The 22142-nt window shown below is 47.2% G+C and overlaps 1 protein-coding gene across 1 annotated transcript in view; it reads left to right on the forward strand.

Moving 5' to 3' along the window:
* LOC115096908 (dynein beta chain, flagellar outer arm-like) overlaps positions 1–22142 on the forward strand; it is a 630228-nt gene that overhangs the window by 530439 nt on the left and 77647 nt on the right. The window contains 3 exon segments of the mRNA XM_029612190.1: positions 2095–2279; positions 3199–3352; positions 13004–13160. Of these exon segments, the coding sequence (XP_029468050.1) occupies positions 2095–2279; positions 3199–3352; positions 13004–13160 (496 nt within the window).

A 22142-nucleotide genomic window follows, 5' to 3' on the forward strand; every position in this document is an offset into this window, starting at 1 on the left:
AGCCGGATTTACGCGTGCAGGGCATTTAAAATCCGCCCCTATCTGAATAATAAAGTGGCCTGTTGGGGATTTAGATAGCTGAATAGCTTATTCAGCTAATTCTGATATTTGGAGTTAGCCATGTAAATTATTTGGCAAACTAAAGATGTGCCTGTGAACAGTTTTAAAATTATCTGGGATTGTGCTCCTGGGTAACTTTAGCCTTAACTGGCTAAAGAATATGAATGGTTAAGTGCGAGCTGCAGGTTTAAAAAAAAAAAAAAATCACAGGCCTTTCAGCCCTATCGCTGCCCCTTTCTCCTTCCCATTCGTACTCCAAATTCTCTGCTCCGCTGGAGCCGGCTGAGCTTGCAGGCTTCTTCCATAACCCCTTCCCCGTCTCCATAAAAATAAAAGCTCTCCTCCCCCCGCCTACTCCCAGATCAAGCCACATTTTTTATTATTGGCAGCTAATAACTTTATATCTAACCAGCAATATTCAAAAAAATATCAACAAACAAAAAAGATAATATAGTGTACGAGAGACATAGTTCTGAATTCAGGACCCGATGTGCTCTCCAAGACTTATGTACTACAAATTTTTGTTGTTGTTGTTGAGTCAGTGAAAGGTATCATAGCCTATAAAAATTGGTATCATATTTCTAAACAAATGGAGCTACTTCAAGTTTCCTATTGTTTCTTTTTCTCATCTGTGCTTGAAACATCTGCATCTTAGTCACTGCCGATTAAGGTGGCCACCTGGCTCCAGCTCCTGAGGAACAGCTGGGTCTGCGCATATTGGGGCAGATTTTAAAAACCCTACGCGCGTAGATCCTATTTTGCATAGGCCCGGCGACGTGCACATGTCTCTGGGCTTGAAAAAAGGGGTGGGGAGAGGGCGGGGCCAGAGGCCTCCGTAGGGCCGCTAGGCCGGAGGATCGCGCGCCAGTACTCGGCCGGCACGTGCAACCTACGCCTCCCTGAAGGCAGGCGCAACTTGTAAAATAAAGGTTGGGGGTTTTTAGGTAGGGCTGGGGGGGGGGTTAGGTAGGGGAGACGGGGAAGGTGGGGGGGGGGGGGGGAAGGAAAGTTCCCTTCGAGGCCGCTCTGATTTTGGAGCGGCCTCGGAGGGAACGGGGAAAGCCATCGGGGTTCCCCTAGGGCTCGGCGCACGCAAGGTGCACTAGTGTGCACCCCCTTGCACGCTCCGACCCTGGATTTTACAACATGCGCGCGGCTACGCGCGCATGTTATAAAATCGGGCGTTCATTTGTGCGCGCCGGGTAGTTCGCACAAATGTAACCCGTGAGCGTAGGTTTAAAAATCCGGCCCATTATATCTTCTGTTAAAGCTTTTAATTATTAAGAAACTCCCAGGCTGCTTTGAAGTCAAAGCTGAAAGAAGCCAGGTGTGGCTCACCTAATCTGTGTTACCCTCTCATCATGTTAGTGTGCCCAATGCTTCACGCTTGGCATGCTGCATTGAGATTTTAATGTGCAAAAATGTATGTTACAAAGATGGAGAACCATTAGGTCTATTCAACGGGAATGCAAACAATCATCTAAATGGAAGCCTTGAAATTGCTTTTGTTCCATCAAACCATGGAGAATCATAAAGCGTTTTTCGCATTTTTTTCTTTTCTTTGTGCGTTCAGATTGAGTGTAGGCCATTTTAGCTCCCATTATTAGTTACAACTAAGTGTATGATACACAGGTGATAGGGTAACTCGGTAAGGCTCTACAGCTGTAAGTGGGAGAATAGGATTTAAGCTCATACTGTAGGTATTCCTTGCAGCTGTAGCTTAATGCCTCAACATTCATAATGTTTCTCTCTTTTTCCTCTCCTCTGTGTGTATATTCTACAGTGGTTGGCTAAAACGCACTCTGTCACTTCCTGAGAAGGGCACCCTGTTATCAGATCCTCAAGACCATTTCATGTTACTCACTACCTAATTCTTATTTGTTGAATATATAGTTTGTTGGCTTGCCTGGATTCTTATTTTATTGCTATGGTGTGAGATGGGTTTATTTTATGTGGCCACATACAAAAGAACACAAGCAGCAAACACACGGATAAGTACAGCTGATTAAAATACATATTCTTTTTCTGTCTTAGCTATCCTATCGGCCTTGGACCAAGTGAGGGAAGAGACTCTCATCAAATTGAGAGGGATGCCGATAACTCTTCGCACCCTCTGCTTTGGCGTTTGCGTTTTGCATGGGGTCCTTTCATTGGAGCAGGTGCTTCCTGGGACAAGTCTGACTCAGCTGTTCACCATGGGTCCTATCCAGCTCAATCAAGTAAGAGTCGCGACTATGAAACATATTGTACATATTTCAGCTATCCCTGAATTGGATGAACACAGCAATGAAGCAGCAAAAGTAAATTTTGCTTTTTTGCACTAGTATTCTATATTTGAAATCAAGAGAACCTTTATGTACCTTTACGTACCTAGGCCAGATTCAACAATTACCCAACTACCTTGATCAACATAACCGTTCTACTGTAATCCACCCACTAATCACCGGCCGATTAGACCATTGTAACTCAGTCACTACTGAATGGTATCTCTCAGTACAGTTTGAAATTGCCTCCAACCTGTGCAAAACATTGGTAGGGCCCAATGCATTGGGAGTACACAAGCCCCATTTTACACAAACTGTACTGGTTTCCAGAAGGATCCGGGATAAAATTCAAAACCCTCTGCTTCGTCTTAAAATGTGTGAATAGACAGGCTCCGGAGTATCTCTCCCTTCTCCTTGCCCCCTACGCTCCGACCCTCCCAAAACGCCGCTTCTGTCCTTCACCACTTGACGTCCACAAAACTGACCTGTGCAAGACCACGGGCCTTCAGCTGCTGTGTGCCCAAAATCCGGAACGGGGTAGCACAAAGCGTTCGCCCTGAACCATGCAACCTCACTTTCCAGACAAAAACAAAAAAAAAAAAGGCCTGGCCATGCACCCAGGACTTTCCCCCATACTCTCTGTTAGTAAGGAATTAAGTTTCATTATCCCTGGACATTTATGCTGTGAAGACGGCGCACAATACCGCGACTAATGTAACTGCTAATGTACTTGCCAGTCTTATTAAAATTGATTGTATTTCACTTTGAGACCATTCTTGGGGGGAGGGAAGGGGAATGTCAAATGTCTGTAAATGAAGGAAAACTGATACCATCTTTGTGCTTCTGGTTTTTTTGTTTTGATTTTTTCACCCAGGCACTCGATGCGGTCCTATCTACTGCTCAGAAAGGGGAATGTGCACGTGATGCCGTTTGCGGGGTATACAGAGACCTTAGCGCCCGCTCTGAGGATACAGCGTACCTTCAAGCACTGAGCAGTGAAATTATTTCAAGATGCCTGGAGCAGGGTGGTAAGGCTATCTTTTTCTCCTGCTCTCTGCCCCTCGCACCACCACCACGCATCAACACAGGACTTACGGTTGTGGCTATCAGGTCAGAGAGCAGAGGCAAATTATATTGTCATGGCTTGCTCTGTGCTTACAGCTACGGTAAGGAAAAATGGTAGTGCTAGCAGGGTCCTTTAGACTTTTTGGAGCCCATTGTTAAACAAAAGAACTGTAATCTTAGGGGGTTAATGTTGCTCCATAGGCTAACTGAGAGCTAAGCTGGCTCCCATCTTGCAGAGCTTTTCTCTTTACAACCGATTGGGGATTACCTGTACAGGACATTTTTCCCTATAAGGAATGTCTATTTAATATATTGTTTTCTAAAATGAAAAAGGAATTGGCATTTAGGTTACTAGTGTAAATGAATATTTCAAAAACATCCTAGAAGATCAAGAATGGCATTTCACAGCTGTACGTTTGTGACATAAAGGGCCAGATTTTAAAAGCCCTGCACGCACGCCGAGCCTATTTTGCATAGGTTCGGCGACATGCGCAAGCCCCAGGACGCACGCATTTCCCAGGGCTTTGAAAAAGGGCTGGGCGGGGGCGTGGGTGGGGTGCCAGTCTGGGGGCGGTCTGGGGATGTGCCGGAGGATCGCGTGCTGGCAGCTGGCTGGTGCGCGCAAGTTGCGTAAATAAGAAAATTAAGGTAGGGGGAGATTTAGGTAGGGCTGGGGGGCGGGTTAGATAGGGGAAGGGAGGGGAAGGTGGGGGGGAGCGGAAGGAAAGTTCCCTCCGAGGCCGCTCCGATTTCAGAGCGGCCTCGGAGGGAACGGGGAAAGACATCGGGGCTCCCCTAGGGCTCGGCACGTGCAAGGTACACAATTGTGCAACCCCTTGTGCGCGCCGACCTCAGATTTTATAACATGCGCGCAGCTGCGCGCACATGTTATAAAATCGGGCGTAGGTTTGTGCGTGCTGGGTTGCGCGCACAAATCTACGCCCTTGCGTATCTCTTAAAATCTGGCCCATTGTGTGCATTCCTTATTCTCAGGGCTCTATTTTCTAAAGGGAACACTGTAAGTAAGCAATGCACTTACCCTAGCCATGTGCATGTGTGCATGGCTCTATGTGAACAACATGATCAGCGTATGCACCTGTTTGAATTTAGAAGCCCAAAAGGTGTACAGTACATTTTTTTGTAAGGATCCTTTGCAGGAGACATCCATTCTGTAATATGTCCCAGGCATTTCCCCGTTGTTTAAAAAGGGAATGAAATTTGAGAGGCGAAGTCAAGATACTTTAGCTTAGATATTTTTGGCAGTGCACTGCACAGACAGTAAGCTGCAGCCCAACCTATAATTTTGTATACCTTGTTTAAGGACAAATTGCTTTTCTTCTTGTTTTTTCCGGAAAACCAATTTTGTTCCGTCTGGTGTGAAATGTGGTGCTAGATTGGGGTATCCTAGCTTTCAGAAGGAGTGTGCGGGAGTAAGAATTTCTATCCTGCAATATACTTTATTGGTAGATTCAGGACAAGTGTGGACAAATTAGGAAGCTAACAAAGGGTTGAGTATGAAGTTCATATTGTGATGATACAATATACTGACAATAAGGACACATGAGTTTTGTAAATACAGTTTATTTAAGAAGTATGATACCTACAAGACAGTGGAGTAGTCGCCTAGTGGTTAGAGCAGCACACTGAGAACCAGAAAAGCCAGAGTTTAAATCCAGCTGACACTCATTATGACCTTGGGCAAGTTGCATCATCCTCCATTGCTTCACATACAAACTTAGGAGGTCATTTCAAAAGGAGCTACACTTGCAAATGTAGCAATTTAAAAAAGCCATTGAAGCGTGTAAAGTGCACTTACACGTGAAAATCCTATGGACAATTCAATGGCATGTATTGCAACAATTTTCAAAAGCAAGGGAAAACTGCATTTACACATGCAAAACCCAATTTTAAGTGTGTAAATGCTTTTGAAAATAAAGCCCTGTGGACCAGAATTGCGCACCCGGGCCCTGCACAGCCTGAAGAAAAATGACTCCAGCTGGCCACATTTCAGCTTATGCTCCTAGCATGTGATATATTTAGGGATAGTAACTTTCAAACCAGCACTTGGGCACTTATATGTGTGCACAAGCCAAGATACGTGGTCATTTTATAACATACACAATCATATGCGTGCATGTTATAAAATAGCCTGGCCACGCACACATGCACACCAGATTTTAAGTGGACGGGTGCATAGGTGCGAAAATCGCGCTTCTACCGCGTAAGTCGTGGAATTTTAAAAGGGGTGCATGGCCACGCCATTGCCAGTTTCACCAGTTCATCCACCACTGCACCCAGTTAAGAGCTAGGTCCTCCAAACCCCCCTGGTTTATTGGCTTACACTCTCCCCAGTTACCCCAGACCCATTAAACCCCTCAGAAATGGCTCGATCCTTTTATTTTATTACTTACACGTCCTCCATGGCAGAAGTAAAGTTACGTGGCGGGGGACCTCTGTGTGTTCCGGGGCGTGTAAGGATTTACGCGCACATCTCTTGGCCATGCCCTGCCCAGACCACGCCCACACCCTGCCACTTTTGTGAAACTTTTCAGATTAGCACGCAGCAGGTTTTACGTGAGTATCTGGGTGCATTTTAAAATAGGGTCAGTGCAGGCAAGCCCGACTTATCCGTGCATTCCGATTGATGCATGTGCCAGGCTTTTACATTTACCTTTTAGTGTGTGTGTGTGTGTGTGTGTGTGTATATCTATCTCCTACTATATTTTTGTGATGGCAATTAAATCTTTTATAATCGATACCTACAAGCAATGCTAATTAATTGATCTCATTTGGTAATCATCATGCCTATAAACTTTGCTTTACACAGCGCATATTTAACAAATATGATAAAATATGTTCTTTTTAACGCAAATGTAATAAAATAGCAGCATTCATTTATTTTTAAAAATAGGTTAAGCATTCCACATAAGCTCAGACAGTATTGGCGTGTAAGATTTTTAAGTATGAATAATTATAATCCAATTACCAGCATGTCCGTTAACATTGCTAATATTGGTGATTTGAACCCAGTGGAGTGAATTTTCAAAGGCGTTACATGTTGTAAAAGCAGCATACATTGCAGCAATTTTCAAAAGCCCATTTATGCATGTAGATCTTTCTGAAAATCACCTCCAGGACTTGTAGCTGCATGCACTGATAACTCAGTACTGATCAGTAAATCCTTCACAAAGCTTGAATTGAACACTGATGTGCTTGTCAACTGATAATGCATAGAATGCATGTGCCATGTTTTAATGTAGCCTTTTGTTATGTTAGTAATTAGGGATGTATTTCAAAATGAATAGCTGCTTAACAAAACACTTGGCAGATATATTACGTGCATCTGATCCATCAGCGTTTTCAAACATCCAGAGCCCAGATATACTAAGCATTTTTCACATAAGACACAAGGGGAAAGAGCCCTGTCGGTACATTTGGCCCCTTGATTTGAAGTAGGCAGAGTAATTCCTAATGTCTGTACTAAGAAATAAAGAGCTGGCCTAAATAAAAAAAAATAAAATAAAATTGCTGCAGTTTCACAGCTGGACTTCAAAATTGCCCTTTAGAAGTGATAAAACAAATTGCCCTCGTGAACCTCTTGCCTACTTTGGAATTAATTTTAAGGCCAGGGCTGGTGCAAAGGTATTTGGTGCCCTAGGTGAACCTTCGGTCATGCACCCCACCCCCAACTTATCTCTAGCACAAGACGCCACCCAGCCAGCAGCAGTGGCACTCTAGGCCATCATCTAGTTTAGCTAACGGAAGCACTGGCCCTGTTTAAGGTGCTGTTTGCTGCCCCTCGCCTCCTGGGAAGGAAGAATGTTGAGGTTGTGTTAGGTCAGGCTTTCCTCCACACTGGTTTTCAGGATATCCACGATGAATATGCATCCAGAATAGGCAGATTTCTCTCATGCATATTCATCGTGGACATTCTGAAAACCCAACTTGGCTGTAGGATCACCAGGACGAGTCTGTGAAAACCCTGTCCTGAAACAACCTCAAAATACTTCCTACGACTACATAAGAGACAGCAGAGGCGGGTTTTTTATGTTGTTGTTTCTACCCTCATTTGGTGTCCATAGTTAAACTGCTTCGTACAACGGGTAGATGTGAATCGGTTATTTACTCTTTCGGATAGTAGAAGGACTAGGGGACACTCCAAGAAGTTAGCATGGGGCACATTTAAAACTAATCGGAGAAAGTTCTTTTTTACTCAACGCACAATTAAACTCTGGAATTTGTTGCCAGAGAATGTGGTTCGTGCAGTTAGTATAGCGGTGTTTAAAAAAGGATTGGATAAGTTCTTGGAGGAGAAGTCCATTACCTGCTATTAAGTTCACTTAGAGAATAGCCACTGCCATTAGCAATGGTTACATGGAATAGACTTAGTTTTTGGGTACTTGCCAGGTTCTTATGGCCTGGATTGGCCACTGTTGGAAACAGGATGCTGGGCTTGATGGACCCTTGGTCTGACCCAGTATGGCATTTTCTTATGTTCTTATGTTCTTATGCCTGTACCGATGGTAGTGCCGTTGTGTTGACGCTGCTTAAGAACGTGGAGTGCTTCCAGTACATGGAATCTTCAATGTTGCTGGTTCACAGAGATAAAGATAACATCCTATAATCCAAGATAATATCCCATAATCCAAGCAATAACCAGGCAATTTGGCATCTATGGCCAAGTGAAAAAGTGCACCCTCATGCTGTACATAACACACACCCCCATGAGCTAGAAGACTCTGTTAAGTGTATTTTTAAAATGCAAAACAGAACATTATTACTGTGCTAGTACTGTACTTTTAAAGTTTACCAGTAAATGACTACGGTTGTGATAAAATTGTCCCTCTTATACCTGCATCCGCTGCCTTTGCTGCTTGAGTCTGACATGTGAATGCAGGGGGTCACTTCAAGCATCAGATTGAAGCTGCCAGAGTAGGTGGATGTGTGTAAGAAGTGCGCTCCTCCTGCCAGTAGGCAGGGGGGGAAGGGGCAGGCCCAGCTTTAGCTCCAGTGGCATCCTGTGCAAGTGGGGGAAGTGTCTCCCTCCTTTCCCCCAGCGATGCATGCAATACAGCACGGCTTTGTGGAGCTGCAGCAGTTGCATAGCTGTGTACGCAGCCTCTACCCTCTTTTGAGGATCCACACCCTCTCCTCTTCTGGGGAGCCCATACCCCTGCCCAGCCTTGCCTCCTCTACCCCCATTCCAGCATCTCCCTCTCTTCACCTTCCCCGACAGTCTCTGCCAGCATTCCTCTTTCTCCTGCTCAGCACTCCCCTCTTCTCTTTCTCATTCCTGCTAGGATCTGTTCCCCCATCCCTGCCATGCACTTGCATCACTCTTCTCTCTCACCCTCTCTGTTTATCCTGTCCCCCTTTGTGGACATCGCCAGTAGTCTCCTCTCTGTCCCTCCATCCCTCCCCTTCCCAAGGCCAGCACCATTATCTCCTTCTCCCTCCCATCCTACCCACTGGCCTCCACCAACCCCACCACATCACCCTCTCTGTCCTCCCCTACCCCCCGCCCCCCACCAGCTACCACCAGTATCCTCCTCTCCATCTGAGTTTAATTATCCTTTTCCTGCCAAAGTACTGGAGGTGACTCTTGCTGCGTTGCTCTCCCTTCCTCCTTCCCTGGCAGCCGCAGGTCTTCCGGCCCGGCTCTCCCTGTCTCCCTCGCAGTGGTGATGGCACAGGCAAAGCTCCTCTGCAGCTGCACGAGGTTTCCCGCTTGCAGTCGACGCTGTGCCTGCTGCAGGTGTTACGGTGGCACCCTGAGCCATTTCTGGGAGGGAGAGGGAAGGCACAGAATGCCATATGACAAGGTGGGGGGGAGGCAGAGGATCGTGGGCAGCGGTGGCACAGTGTGTGAAAGCGGTGAACGTGCAGTACGCACTCCTCCAGCACTGCGGGCGTCCGTGTGCCACAAGGTGACAGCCTTCCAGCAGGGGCGCCTGCGGCTGTGGCCTCGTGAGCCGTGGGCCAGCTACGACACTGCATCTAAGGAACATTTTTAAGCACGTAGACGACACATTGAATTTGTTGATGAGTATAAAAGGCTAGAAGTAAAACTGGTCTTGTGTGAAGAAACAAATCTTCCAACACGAAGGTCTGCAGCTGAAAGAATCAATAGTTACTATTTATTTTTTTCTGGAGGCTCAAAACTTAATTGCAGAGAACATGCATGAAAAAAAAACCAAACATGTCAGAGGGATGTGATACTGTAACTTGAAGCTGGCAAAATATTGGTTTGCCAAATTAGGGGTTTGTTTTCTGTTCTTTCTTCAGCTGCAAGACCCTCACTTCACACCTTTCCATCTGATTCTTATCAGTATGTTATCCTGTGGAAGATTGGCCTAGTGGTTAGAGCTTTGGGCTGTGAACTAGGGCAGCCAGGATTCACATCCCACTGATGCTCGTCATGGCTTTGGGCAAGTCACTTCACCCTCCATTACCTTAGATACAAACTTAGGGCCTGATTTACTAAGCTTTTATTCCTTAGATGTAGAATGGAAGAAAAAACGTAATAAATACCTAGGGTACCCGAGTTTCATGAAAGGGGGAATATAAATTAAAAAAAAAATTATTATTAATTTAAAATCCTCCAATATTAGTTCATTTTTCTCCCCTCCCCTATCTCGGCCAAATAAGACTTCAAATATATGAACAGATTGGCCCCAGGATACCTCTCGCAGCTCCTGACACCCTGTGCCCCTTCTAGAGAACACCGTTCTTCACAAGTGGACCTTCTTGTCCTCCCCTCCCTTGATTGCCTCAACACTATCCTGCATGAGAGAGAGAGCATTTAGCTGCTACACTCCCAGACTCTGGAATGAGGTTCCACAGCTCATTCGCCTTGAATCACACTACCTCACCTTCCGGAAGAGAGCTAAAACATGGTTGTTCAACCACGCCTACCTTCAGTCCAACTCACAATAACACGAATCTTACCAGCTCTAACCTTGAACTGCCCATCCAGTCCTTCCCCGGTCCTATCATAGATTAACACCAATCTTACTAGCTATGACCCTCATCATATGAAATTAGTCTCTTCTCTCTTCACTACCGGCAACTCCATTCACTGGGAAGGCATCTAGTCCCATGTTTGGCTTGTTGTTGCCACTTCAGCTAGCCTACACCCTCCCATGGTGGCCTATCCCAGGTGGATGAAATATCAAATATCAACTGAAAAATACAAATAAAAGGCTCCCACTGTGTCACAGTCACCATTATCCAGCCGTTACTTCACAACCGCTTTAATTGTATTGTGTGTATGTTCCTGATTCTAACTCTTGTTTTGGATTAAATTGCTGTGGTTCGATGTCCGGTGTCCAAGTGTTTCAGCTTATTGTACGTTGCTTTGAGAGATTTACATAATCTGTAAGGTGATCAATAAGTGCTCCTAAATAAATAGATAAATAACTTACTTTGATGCATTAGCAGGATACAATTCCATTTTCAGAGCTTCTCCAAATGATACCGAACCCCCCGTTTCCCCCTCCCCACAAATCTTCACTAGTGCCACTGCCAAGGACACTATGAGGTGAATTTTAAGTCCCACGTGTGTGGCTCATGTGCACGCTTTTGCCAGCTCGCATAAGTGGATGCGACGATTTTATAACATGCGCGTGAATACATGCGTGCATTATAAATTTGGCTATACACGCAGACGTGCGCATGACTTTATATTGACACGTGCATGTACGCACATACGCCGCCTTGACCACGTAAGTGTTCCCCAGTTTGTTTCCAGTTCACCCCAGTAAAGGAAAGGACTTCCTAAACCCTGTAGCTAACTTGCCTCCCTTTTGCCCTATTTGCCCCGACCCGAAAAACCCCGCTGATTACCCTGGTTTTTGTTATTTTATTACAATCACGCCCTCCATAGCAGAAGTAAAGTTTCACAGTAGGGGACCCCGGCGCGCGCTCTTGTGCACGTAAATACTTACACGCAGGCTTCATGTTACAATCTCGGCCCGCCCACGCCCCGCCTCTTTCTTGAACTTTTTAATTTGTGCACAGACCAGGAGATACGCGCGTTCTTCCGCGGCTTTTAAAATCGGCGCGCGCCGGGGCCGAGTCACGTGCATATCTCCCGGCTTTGGCACACATAGCCCTTTTAAAATCCGCCAGTTTCTCCATAAATCTCAGGGAGAGAATTCTGTTGAGCTAAAATGACCTTTTGATTAGAGTCAGGTTGTGGGGGGAAGGAGGGATTTACAGCGCAATCCTTTTGAAAGGGCCACGTGCAAAACTACAGAATGCTTAGAATCCCACTTGCCGCGTAGGCTCAGAGAATCCCCCGGCTCATCATCTAATGGGGACATCTAACTGTTTGCGTAATTCCTTTTTTTTCCTCCTCACCACCTTTCCGTTCATACCTGAGAAGGTAAAGAAGATTATCTTGAGCTTGACGTGCCACACTGAGACTACTGCTAACATTTCTATGGAGCCCACTACACGTACACATAAGGGAGAAGGTGCAAATAATTCTTGTAATGACCTCCTCTTAACCAAGGGCTATGTTCAGTTAGGTTTCTACTATTTTGTGTCTCTAAACCATGGGAAATAAAAATATTTACATCGGATAGCACCCGAAAACCTATAAAGTGTTGCAGTGAAACTCATTATTATTCTTAACACTTTGTTAAATTTGTTATTTGTATGTGTTAAGTCATATTACAATGTGTTAAATATTGCCAAAATTAATTATGTATTATTAAGTGAAAAGTAAAGGGGTTGGGTTTTTTTTTTGTTTTGTTTTTTTTTACAGTTTGACTGGAACACTGGGGTGTAAAGTCCACCCCCTCCCATCAACTGCCTAATTTCCTCTCACAATGTCTGAGGACATACACTGTCACCTGTCTGTACTGCGTAGTATTTCAAAGTGTGCATGACAGGCTAGCAATATAGCCATCCAATATTGTTTAAATATTTTAGTAAGACTTTGGCTTTTTTGGGTTTGTTTTTTTTTGCTTGTTAATCTTTTACCACAGTTCCCCTGGATCTCTAGGAGTAGCTAGATTAGTAAGGAAGACCAAGATTAATTCTGCATGCGTAGGATTCCAGTCTGTTCATATGGGCCATGATGTTACTGATGCCATTCCACGCACTGCATGAACCAATTCAGCCCTTGCCTGCCTGTGAGGCAGATTACAACCTGGTTCTGAGCATTCGTGTTCCCAGGGGTTTACGACAGATTGCAGCGGCTCGGCTTGTAAGAATTTCAAAAGTTGTGGGCCTAGTAAATGTTCATGTGTTCTTTTGAAACACGGCACAGAAGTGTATTTATTTGAAAAATGTATATTCTGCCCATCCACAGGACTAGGTGGATTACGACTGTCTTTCGCATGCCAAATAGGAAATGCGACAATCCTGATTTTGTTTATTTTTCATAACAGTAACTCTGCTCTGGAAAGGACATTTATTTTTAGTGAATGCACCGTTAGCGTGAACTCAGGGCACTAACTTCTAGAGCATGAGCAGCTGCGCTATTAAGTGAGATTGCTGCTGAGCTGTGACCATTCATACCAAGCAAAGGAAAGAGCCAAGGTGCTAAGCAGACATGGAATTATTTGCTTTACCCATTCAAGGCTCTTGTGGATTTTCTTCTTTAGACACCCTGGTTATTGGGTGCTACGTCATCCCGATTCCCCCCGCCAATGTTGACCCGTTGATGTATGGCCTCTGGCTGAGTGAGAGAATGCCAGAGGAGTGCTCTGATGGAGAGCTACTGCTGCTCGGAGGGGCTGAGAGAGCCACCAGCAAAGCACAGTAAGTCATAAATTATGCACTCTTTAAAATTCAGAAAGAGTTTCCTAAAGTGGCCTGAAGAGTGGTGTATCATGGTGATTAAGTATGTCTGGCCAGAATCTGTTTCCTGGCGAAGCAAAGGAAGTTTAAGGCATGCTCACAGCACCCAAGGGCAGAATGTATGGCATAGAATGTCCACTGTCTTTGTAGGCTGCTTTTTTTTTTTTAAACTCTTTTTTTTCTGAATTATTTTGTCGGGGAAGCAAGAAGAAGAATAAAGTGAATATAATGCATGGATCAATAATGCACTAGTCCAGTGGTTCCCAACCCAGTCCTTGAAGCCCAGCTTTCAGGATCTCTACGACAACTATTCATGAGCTAGGTTTGCATTCACTGCATAGACAGTGTAAATCTATCCTGCAGAGATCCTGAAAACCCAGACTGATCAGGTATTGGGGGTCTTCAAGGACAGGGTTTAATAGCCACAGGACTAGAGCAGTGGAGCGACCAAAATAATACACATGAGTGTAAGGGTAAATTTATAATACAGTAACAGAACCTGGTGGTGTTTTCAGTATTTTTTGGTTTTTTATCTTTTTGTACAGAATATGCATGGGACATTGACTGCAGTGCATAAAAAACTGTATGCACTTTCAAGGATTTATTACAACTCATTTGCGCAATCATATTTGCCAGTGTATTTAGAACAGAGATGGTGCAATAAAAAATATATGTTGCCTTGGGATTACAGTTCTCCTCCATCTTACTACTGTCTCTTACAGCAGTAACTTTCAAATTGTCCACATTGGGACAAAATCTGCAGGCACTTTTTATTTGCAGATTTGCACAGAGTTTCAAAAACAAACAAACAAAAAAATGCCCATACTTGTACCTTCAAACTCATCGTGGCTACAAAACTACTAGGGAAAGTCCGCACCTGCCTTTTGTGCGGGTATAGATCTTCCTTCGGGGAAAATAATATATGTGGTTGTGAAAATACTAAATATGCGTGTTATCTTCTGATCCACTGCTGGAAAATTAAAGAAAAAAAAAAAAGCCCCTGCCTCCATCCCCGGGAACATGCAGCTGGAAGCGTGTGTGTTGCAGAACCAGCAGAATATGTTCGGAAATTGCTATTTTACTCGCTTAAGTGACTCTGGAAAACTGTTCACTTTCCAGACCTTATTCGTAGGCAGCCTTAAAAAGCAGTGGTCTGAGAACAAGTTGAAACGCATCTTTGAAAACAGTTTGTGAACATGTGGGAGAATACCAAAAGTAATTTGGTAAACAAATTAATTTTGCCTGATAGGTATTGGCACACCTAATAATTCTGAAAAAAAAAACAATGTATATGCTTCAGTGGTATTTTGAATATTTTAAAAACTTTCTATTATATCAACCTAATTCTGTTCTTCCATCCTAACAGACTTTTTTTTTTCTTTTGTTTCATATGAATTACACAGCCAAGCATTTCAGATAAAAGCAAGTACCCTGTACATACCCGGATCAGTCCAGACTGTGGGTTGAACCTCCTTTCCAGCAGGTGGAGACAGACCAAAACTGAAAGGGTATCCTATATGAGGACAGAGCCTATCCTGTAACCCTTCTGTATTCGTCTGTCTCCAGCAGGTGTGGCAGCTCACCCTTCGGTTCCCTGCTTTAGGCTAGTCAGCCTCTTTTTTTCTTCTTATTTATTTATTTATTTAGAAACTTTTATATACCGGTATTTGTGGGGACATCATACCGGTTCACATAATAACTGCAAGGTTGGAAAGTACATTTCAACAGGGATAGTAACTGGGCGCGGGGATAACCAATAGGCAGAATGAAGGATAGAAAACAAGAAGGTCATAACGAGAGAATAACAATTCACAATTTACAATTTACATTGAATATCTCCTTAATATAAGGAGAGGGCGGTCACCTAGAGGGGGGGGGGGGGGGCTGCGGAGGGGGAGGGAAAGCTATTCTGTGTAGGCATGGTTGAACAGAAGTGTTTTTAGTTTCTTTTTGAATTTGCATGCACAGGGTTCAAGGCGCATGTGGACAGGTAGGGAGTTCCAGAGGGCTGGACCGGCAATTGAGATGGCACGGTCGCGGGTGGAGGAGAGATGAGCTGTTTTCAAGGATTGAACATGTAGGGTGCCTTTGTTGGTGGATCTGGTGGCTCGGGTGGAAAAGTACTTGCTTGATCTTCTGGATCAAGCAAGTACTTCTTTAGGAATCTTCTTTCTGTAACAATTAAAAAAAAAAAAAAAATTCCTAGAAACAGGTTTATTTTTTATTCTGTGTGGGAGACGGTGCCGTCTCCTAGCTCTTGCCGGATTCAGGGGGGCTTTGCCCCTTGTGCGCTGCATAGCCTAGTCCGTATCCGCTTCCAGGTGTGGGGACCGGGTCTGGTAGTCCAGGTCTCGTCTCCCCCTCCTCTGGCTGCCGACAGGGTTTAGAACCCGACTGCTGTGCTCAGTCAAAAATAAATAAATAAATAAATATATATTTAACTTTCAAGTTTGATTTTAAGTTACAGGTATTCCCCTACCTCTAACTTATTTGCAGCAGTAGACCAAAATTTTTTCTTTTTGTGGTCTCCAGAGGCCTTGAACCGGCAGCCAGATAGGCAGGAGTCAGCAGGTTTCCCCCCTGCTTCACTCCGGGCCTGCCGGCTGTCACTCAAACTTTTTTTTCTCAGTTTTTTTTTTCAGAGCGGCTCTCCTATGCCGTGGCAGGCAGCCTGCCTTTCTTGTGGGCAGCCCTCTTTGCGATTTTCGCGAGAGGGCTTCTGCTCTGCTTGCCTACCGGGTGGGGAAGGACCCTCCTCGGCAGGGCAAGCAAATTTAGCCCGAGAATCGAATCCCCTCGGTTTGGCCAGGCCATTCCCGGGTCAGCAAAGCCCAGGAACGGCGGCCATTTTGGATTTTTCAGCAGCTCCGTTTTCGGAGCTGCCTGGGTTGGGGGGGCCGATTTTTTCAGAGATACCCCTGATTTGAGCCCCGTGGCCCCCCAGGAGGGGTTCCCTGACCCCCTTCCCCCTCCCGGGACTTCCAGGGCCCGTTTTTCCCCAGAATTTGTCCTCCTCCCGCACAAATCCTATCTAGCTAGCCTGCAGGAGGAGGAGGAAGGCCCCCCTCGACCCCCCCCCCTCCGAAAATTCCTCGCTCCGTGCCGTTGTCTGCTGGCCTGGCTGCGGAGCCCCAGGGGCCGGTTCGGGTGCAGGTGGTCCCAGGGGTCCCCTCTCCCTGACTCCCTGGTGGACCCCGTGCTTCCGGATCCCGCCGCTAGCCCGGATACAGAGGGTACCCTTCCCCTGGAGGGGGACGACCCCAGAGTCCTCCGTATGTTCCGCAAGGAGGAATTGGAGCCCCTCCTTCCCTTTGTCCTCCAGGAATTGGGGTTGGAGGGGCCCACTATGGATAACCTGATGGCCTCCTTGCCCAAGGACATGAACCCGATCCTGGCGGGACTCAGGCCTCCGGCTACCGCTTTTCCCTTCCATCCCGTGCACAAGCTGTTGCTCCTGCGAGAATGGGAGGCTCCCAATGTGGCACTCCGGGTGGGGCGTGCCATGGACAAACTCTATCCCCTTCCGGAGGAATGCTTGGAAATTTTTTAAAAATCCCTCCATGGACTCCTACATTATGGTGGTCACAAAGCATACCACGATCCCGGTAGAGGAATCGACGGCACTGAAGAACAGACAGGACCGTAAGCTTGAGGCACGCATCTTCGAAGTCCTGGCTCTCGGAGTCCAGGTGACTTGCTACAGCAGTCTCGTGCTGCGGGCAGGGCTCAGGTGGGTTCAACAGTTACTCAGCACCCAAAACCTCCCGTCGGCAGAGGCGGAGCAGGCTGAGCGTCTGGAAGCCGTCATCGCTTATGTGGCAGACATGCTCTACGATCTTATTTGTGTTCAGGCGATGGCTTTGGCGGTGTCTGCCAGAAGACTCCTCTGACTACACAAATGATCGGCCGACCAGTCCTCCAAAGCCCGGTTAGGCACGTTGCCTTTGAAAGGTAAGCTGCTCTTTGGTGAGGACCTTGAGAAGCTTATGGATTCCTTAGGGGACAACAAGATCCATAAGCTTCCAGAGCACCGTCCCAAACCATCCCGTTCCTACACACCTTCTCATCCTCGCTTCCGGGGCCAGCGTCTCTATACCCTATGCGGACGGGGTGGTCCCTGAAGGGGTTATTCTTCCCGGTCTCAATCTTGGTCGCAGTCTTTTCATGGGCGGCGGCCCTTTCGTGAGGGCCAGCCCATTGCTCAACCCCCAAGCCTGCCACACAATGAAGTTCAGCTGACTCATTCCTCGGTCCCCTCCCTAGGCGGCCGCCTCTCCTTGTTTTTCGAGGAATGGGTCAAAATCACGTCGGATCAGTGGGTCCTCGACATTATCAGAGATGGGTACGCCTTCGAAATTGTTCGCGACCTTCCGGATCTTTTTCTCTTCTCTTCATGTGGGCGGTCCAAGAGGGACGCGATGGAACAAACCCTCGCCAAACTCCTGGATCTGGGCGCGGTAGTCCCGGTCCCGGAGAGGGAGCTTGGCGCCAGCCAGTATTCTATTTACTTCGTCGTTCCCAAGAAGGACGGGTCTTATCACCCGATCCTGGACGGGTCAACCGGGCCCTCAAAATTCCTCATTTCCACATGGAAACCCTGCGAGCGGTCATCGCAGCGGTTCGCCCCGGAGAGTTCCTCGCTTCACTCGATCTTGCAGAGACCTACTTCCATATTCCGATTCACCATGACTACCTGAAGTATCTTCGCTTCCACATTCTCAACCAGGACTTCCAGTTTCGGGCGCTTCCTTTTGGTCTCGCGACCGCACCTCGCACCTTCACCAAGGTCATGGTGGTGGTTGTGGCGGCTCTTCGCCGGGAGGGAATCCTTGTTCATCCCTACCTGGACGACTGGCTCATTAGGGCCAAGTCGGCGGCCTCTTGCCAGCAGGCGGTGGATCGCGTGTTCTCTCCTCACGTTTCTCGGGTGGATAGTGAACTTCTCCAAGAGCATTCTTCAGCCCTCTCAGGAGTTAGAGTTCCTGGGATCCCACTTCGACACCCGAGTAGGCAAGGTCTTCTTACCTCGTGCACGCGCTCTCAAGCTGATCGAGCAGATTCAAAATTTGATTGCGCTGCCTTCCCCGATGGCCTGGGACTACCTGCAGGTTTTGGGATCCATGGCATCTACCATCAACCTCGTCCCCTGGGCTTTTGCTCATATGCGTCTGTTACAGAAAGATTTGCTATCCCATTGGCAGCCAGTGTTGGAACAGTTTCACATGGTCCTTCCGTTCTTGGACTCTACAGTCGCTGACTTGCAGTGGTGGCTATCGCTCCCTCATCTCCTTCAGGGAATGCCTCTTCAAGCTCCACAGTGGACGATAGTAACCACGGACGCCAGTCTGTCGGGCTGGGGTGCAGTTTGTCTCTCCCAGTTCACCCAGGGGACCTGGTCGCCAACTCAGTCTCCAATCGGTTGGAGACCCTGGCGGTGTGCCTGGCCCTTCAGGAGTTTCTCCCCTTAATTTGCGGCAAAAGCGGTACGAGTCCTGTCCGACAACTCTACCACCGTGGCTTACATAAATCGCCAAGGGGGCACCCACAGTCCCCTGGTGGCCATAGAAGCCAGCCGTCTCTTCACCTGGGCAGAATGGCATCTGCAGTATTTGGCGGCCTCCCACATCGCGGGCAAGGAGAATGTTCAAGCTGATTTCCTCAGCCGTCAATCGCTCGATCCGGAGGAGTGGGAGCTCTCGGATGCGGCCATGGCTCTGATAGTGGACAGGTGGGGTCCCCCTACCTGGACCTTATGACGACCTTGCGCAACACCAAGGCAAATCGGTTCTTCAGCCACTGGAGGGAGCATGGCTCGGAGGGCATGGATACTCTGGCTCTCCCATGGCCGGCGGACATCCTTCTGTACGTGTTCCCCCCCGTGGCCCCTGGTGGGGAAAGTTCTCAGAAGAATAGAGCTCCACTGGGGTCCTGTGATTCTGGTTGCACCCGAATGGCCACGAAGCCCGTGGTTCGCAGATCTTGTCAACCTGTCGACAGATGGACCTCTCCGACTCGGTCATCTCCCCCGTCTACTTCGGCAGGGGCCTGTATTTTTTGACCAGGCCGATCGCTTCTGTCTAGCGGCCTGGCTTTTGAACGGCGACACCTGAGGCATAAGGGCTATAAGGAGGTGGTCATCTCCAACTTGCTGCGGGCCTGGAAACAGTCGACTTCTCTGGCTTACGTGTGTATCTGGAAGGTTTTTGAGTCTGTTTGTGCGGAATCGGGCGTCCCAGCGAGCTCCGCCCCGGTCTCTTTGGTTCTTTCTTTTCTTCAGAAGTGTCTTTCCAAGGGCCTCTCCTTCAGTTCTCTGCGCGTGCAAGTCTCTGCTCTCAGCTCTCTCCTTGGTCGGGTGGAAGGTCATTCCCTAGCAGGCCACCCAGACGTGATTCGGTTTTTGAGGGGCGTTAAACATCTCTGTCCCCTTCTCGTGCCACTTGCCCGTCGTGGAGTCTTAACCTGGTCCTCCGGGCCCTCTGTGAGGCTCCGTTCGAACCTCTGTGTCGCACTACGCTAAAAGACCTTACGCTAAAGACTGTCTTTCTGGTCTCTATCTCCTCCGCTCGGCGGATCTCTGAGATTCAAGCGTTGTCCTGTCGGGAGCCCTTCTTGCGCTTTTCTGATTCCAGGGTTTCTCTCAAGACGGTCCCTTCTTTCTTGCCCAAGGTTGTCTCCAACTTCCATGTCAACCAGTCGGTAGAACTCCCTGCGTTTTTCCCAGAGGAGATTGCGGGTACGACTGGGGGCGATCTTCGTCGGCTAGATGTCAAATGAGTTCTGCTTCACTACCTCCAGGTTACCAACGATTTTCGGGTTTCAGACCATCTCTTCATCCTCTGGAGTGGGCCCAATTGGGGTAAGCCGGCTTCTATGACCACCATTGCACGGTGGTTGAAGGAGGCGATCTCCTCGGCCTATCTTTGCCAAGATCGACTGGTCCCCGAGGGCCTCAAAGCTCATTCACTATGCTCTCAAGCTACTTCCTGGGCGGAGAGTCAATCAGTTTCTCCGCAGGAAATTTGCAGGGCTGCCACATGGACATCCTTGCATACATTTGCTCGTCGCTACCGTCTGGATGTGCAAGCTCCAGTTTTTGGTTCTTTTGGGTGGCAAGTGCTTTGAGCGGGACTGTCTCGGTCCCACCCAGTTTAGGGAAGCTTTGGTACATTCCAGAGTCTGGACTGATCTGGGTACGTACAGAGAAAGGAAAATTAGTTCATACCTGTTAATTTTCGTTCCTGTAGTACCATGGATCAGTCCAGACGCCCTTCCCTGTCTGTCTTTCTTATGTCCTCTCGAAGCTTGTTTCTTGCAGGGTCGCAGATTCTGATTATCCATTTTTGTGCAAGAATACTGAGCAATTACACCGGAAGCCTTGGTCGTTTTCAATACCAAGTATATGCAAGAGCGGCTAATTATACCATGTTTCTTCAATTGTTCTACAGTTGCTCCATTGAGCTTTATGGTTACTTGCTTGATCCTGTTCTGGTTTTATTGTTTTCTGCTTTGATAATGGTTACACTGAAGGGTTACAGGATAGGCTCTGTCCTCATATAGGATATTCTTTCAGTTTTAGTCTGTCTCCACCTGCTGGAAAGGAGGCTCAACCCACAGTCTGGACTGATCCATGGTACTACAGGAACGAAAATTAACAGGTAAGAACTAATTTTCCTTTTGCTTACCATAAACGGTGTTTTCCGTAGATAGCAGGGATGAATTAGCCATGCTCTTTGGGAGTCCCCAGCCATCGGGTTGCGCCTCGCTTACTGACAGACATTGTCCTTGTCCCACTGTCTTGACTATAGCGAGCCCAACCCGTCTTACCATGGACAGCTGTGGAGAATCCTCACCATGTGGAGTGCTCCAAAACTGTCGCACCCAGTACTGCATCTGAGGACATCTGCTGGTCCAGGCAGTAGTGCGATGTTAAAGTATGCAGCGACAACCATGTGGCAGTCTTGCAAATGTCTATTAATGGCACACTACGAAGGTGAGCAATCGAGGTAGCCACTGCTTGGACTTGATGTGCTTTCACCTTGCTAGGAAGGGAAGTTGAACACTTAGAATAGCAGAACTGGATGTACTGAGAAATCCAATTCAAAATAGTTCTCTTTGTCACTGGAAGCCCAGATGAATTGGGATTAAAGGAGACAAAGAGCTGCAACGTTCTTTGTTCTGCATACTTTCTCCACTTGTAGTACGGTAACGCTGTTTTGCAGTCCAGAGTATGCAACAGGCGCTCTCTACTGTTTCTGTGTGGTTTCGGGACGAACGTTGGCAGAGCTATAATCTGGTTGAGGTGGAATGCTGAAACCACCTTGGGAAAGGAGGAGGGGTGGATTCGAAGGGACACCTTGCCATGGTGGAACTGCAGATAAAGAAGGTAGTGCACCAATGCCTGCAATTCACTAACTCTCCTGATGGAAGTCAGAGCAACTAGAAATACCTCTTACCAGGTTAAATATTTTATGTGACAACTGTCCAGTGGCTCAGATGGTGGCAGCATGAGCTGTTCTAACACCAGACTCAGATCCCATGGCACTGGAGGTTTGGTCACTGGGGGTCTGAGGTGTAGGAGGCCTTTCATGAAACGAGAGACCAGTGGGTGGTTTGACACTGGAAGGCTGTTGTGCTGCCAGTGATAAGCGGCTATCGCACTAACATGGACTTGTACTGAGGCCATTGCTAACCACAACCTATAAAGCATGGGAGGTAATCCAGCAGGGTTTCAGGCGAACAGGAGAATGGGTCTACTTGATGGAACTGGTACCAGGCAGAATAGCGCTTCCACTTGAGCTGATAATTTCTCCTTGTGGAACCATTGCGTGAGGATATCAGGACTTTTTGGACTGCCCTCAACATCCCTAGCTCACTCAGTATTGTCCTTTCAACCTCCAGGCTGTAAGATGAAGCAAGGCTTGCATGGGGTGCAGGAGTGAGCCC

This window comes from Rhinatrema bivittatum, chromosome 8 (assembly GCF_901001135.1).
Source record: "Rhinatrema bivittatum chromosome 8, aRhiBiv1.1, whole genome shotgun sequence".
NCBI lineage: Eukaryota > Metazoa > Chordata > Amphibia > Gymnophiona > Rhinatrematidae > Rhinatrema > Rhinatrema bivittatum.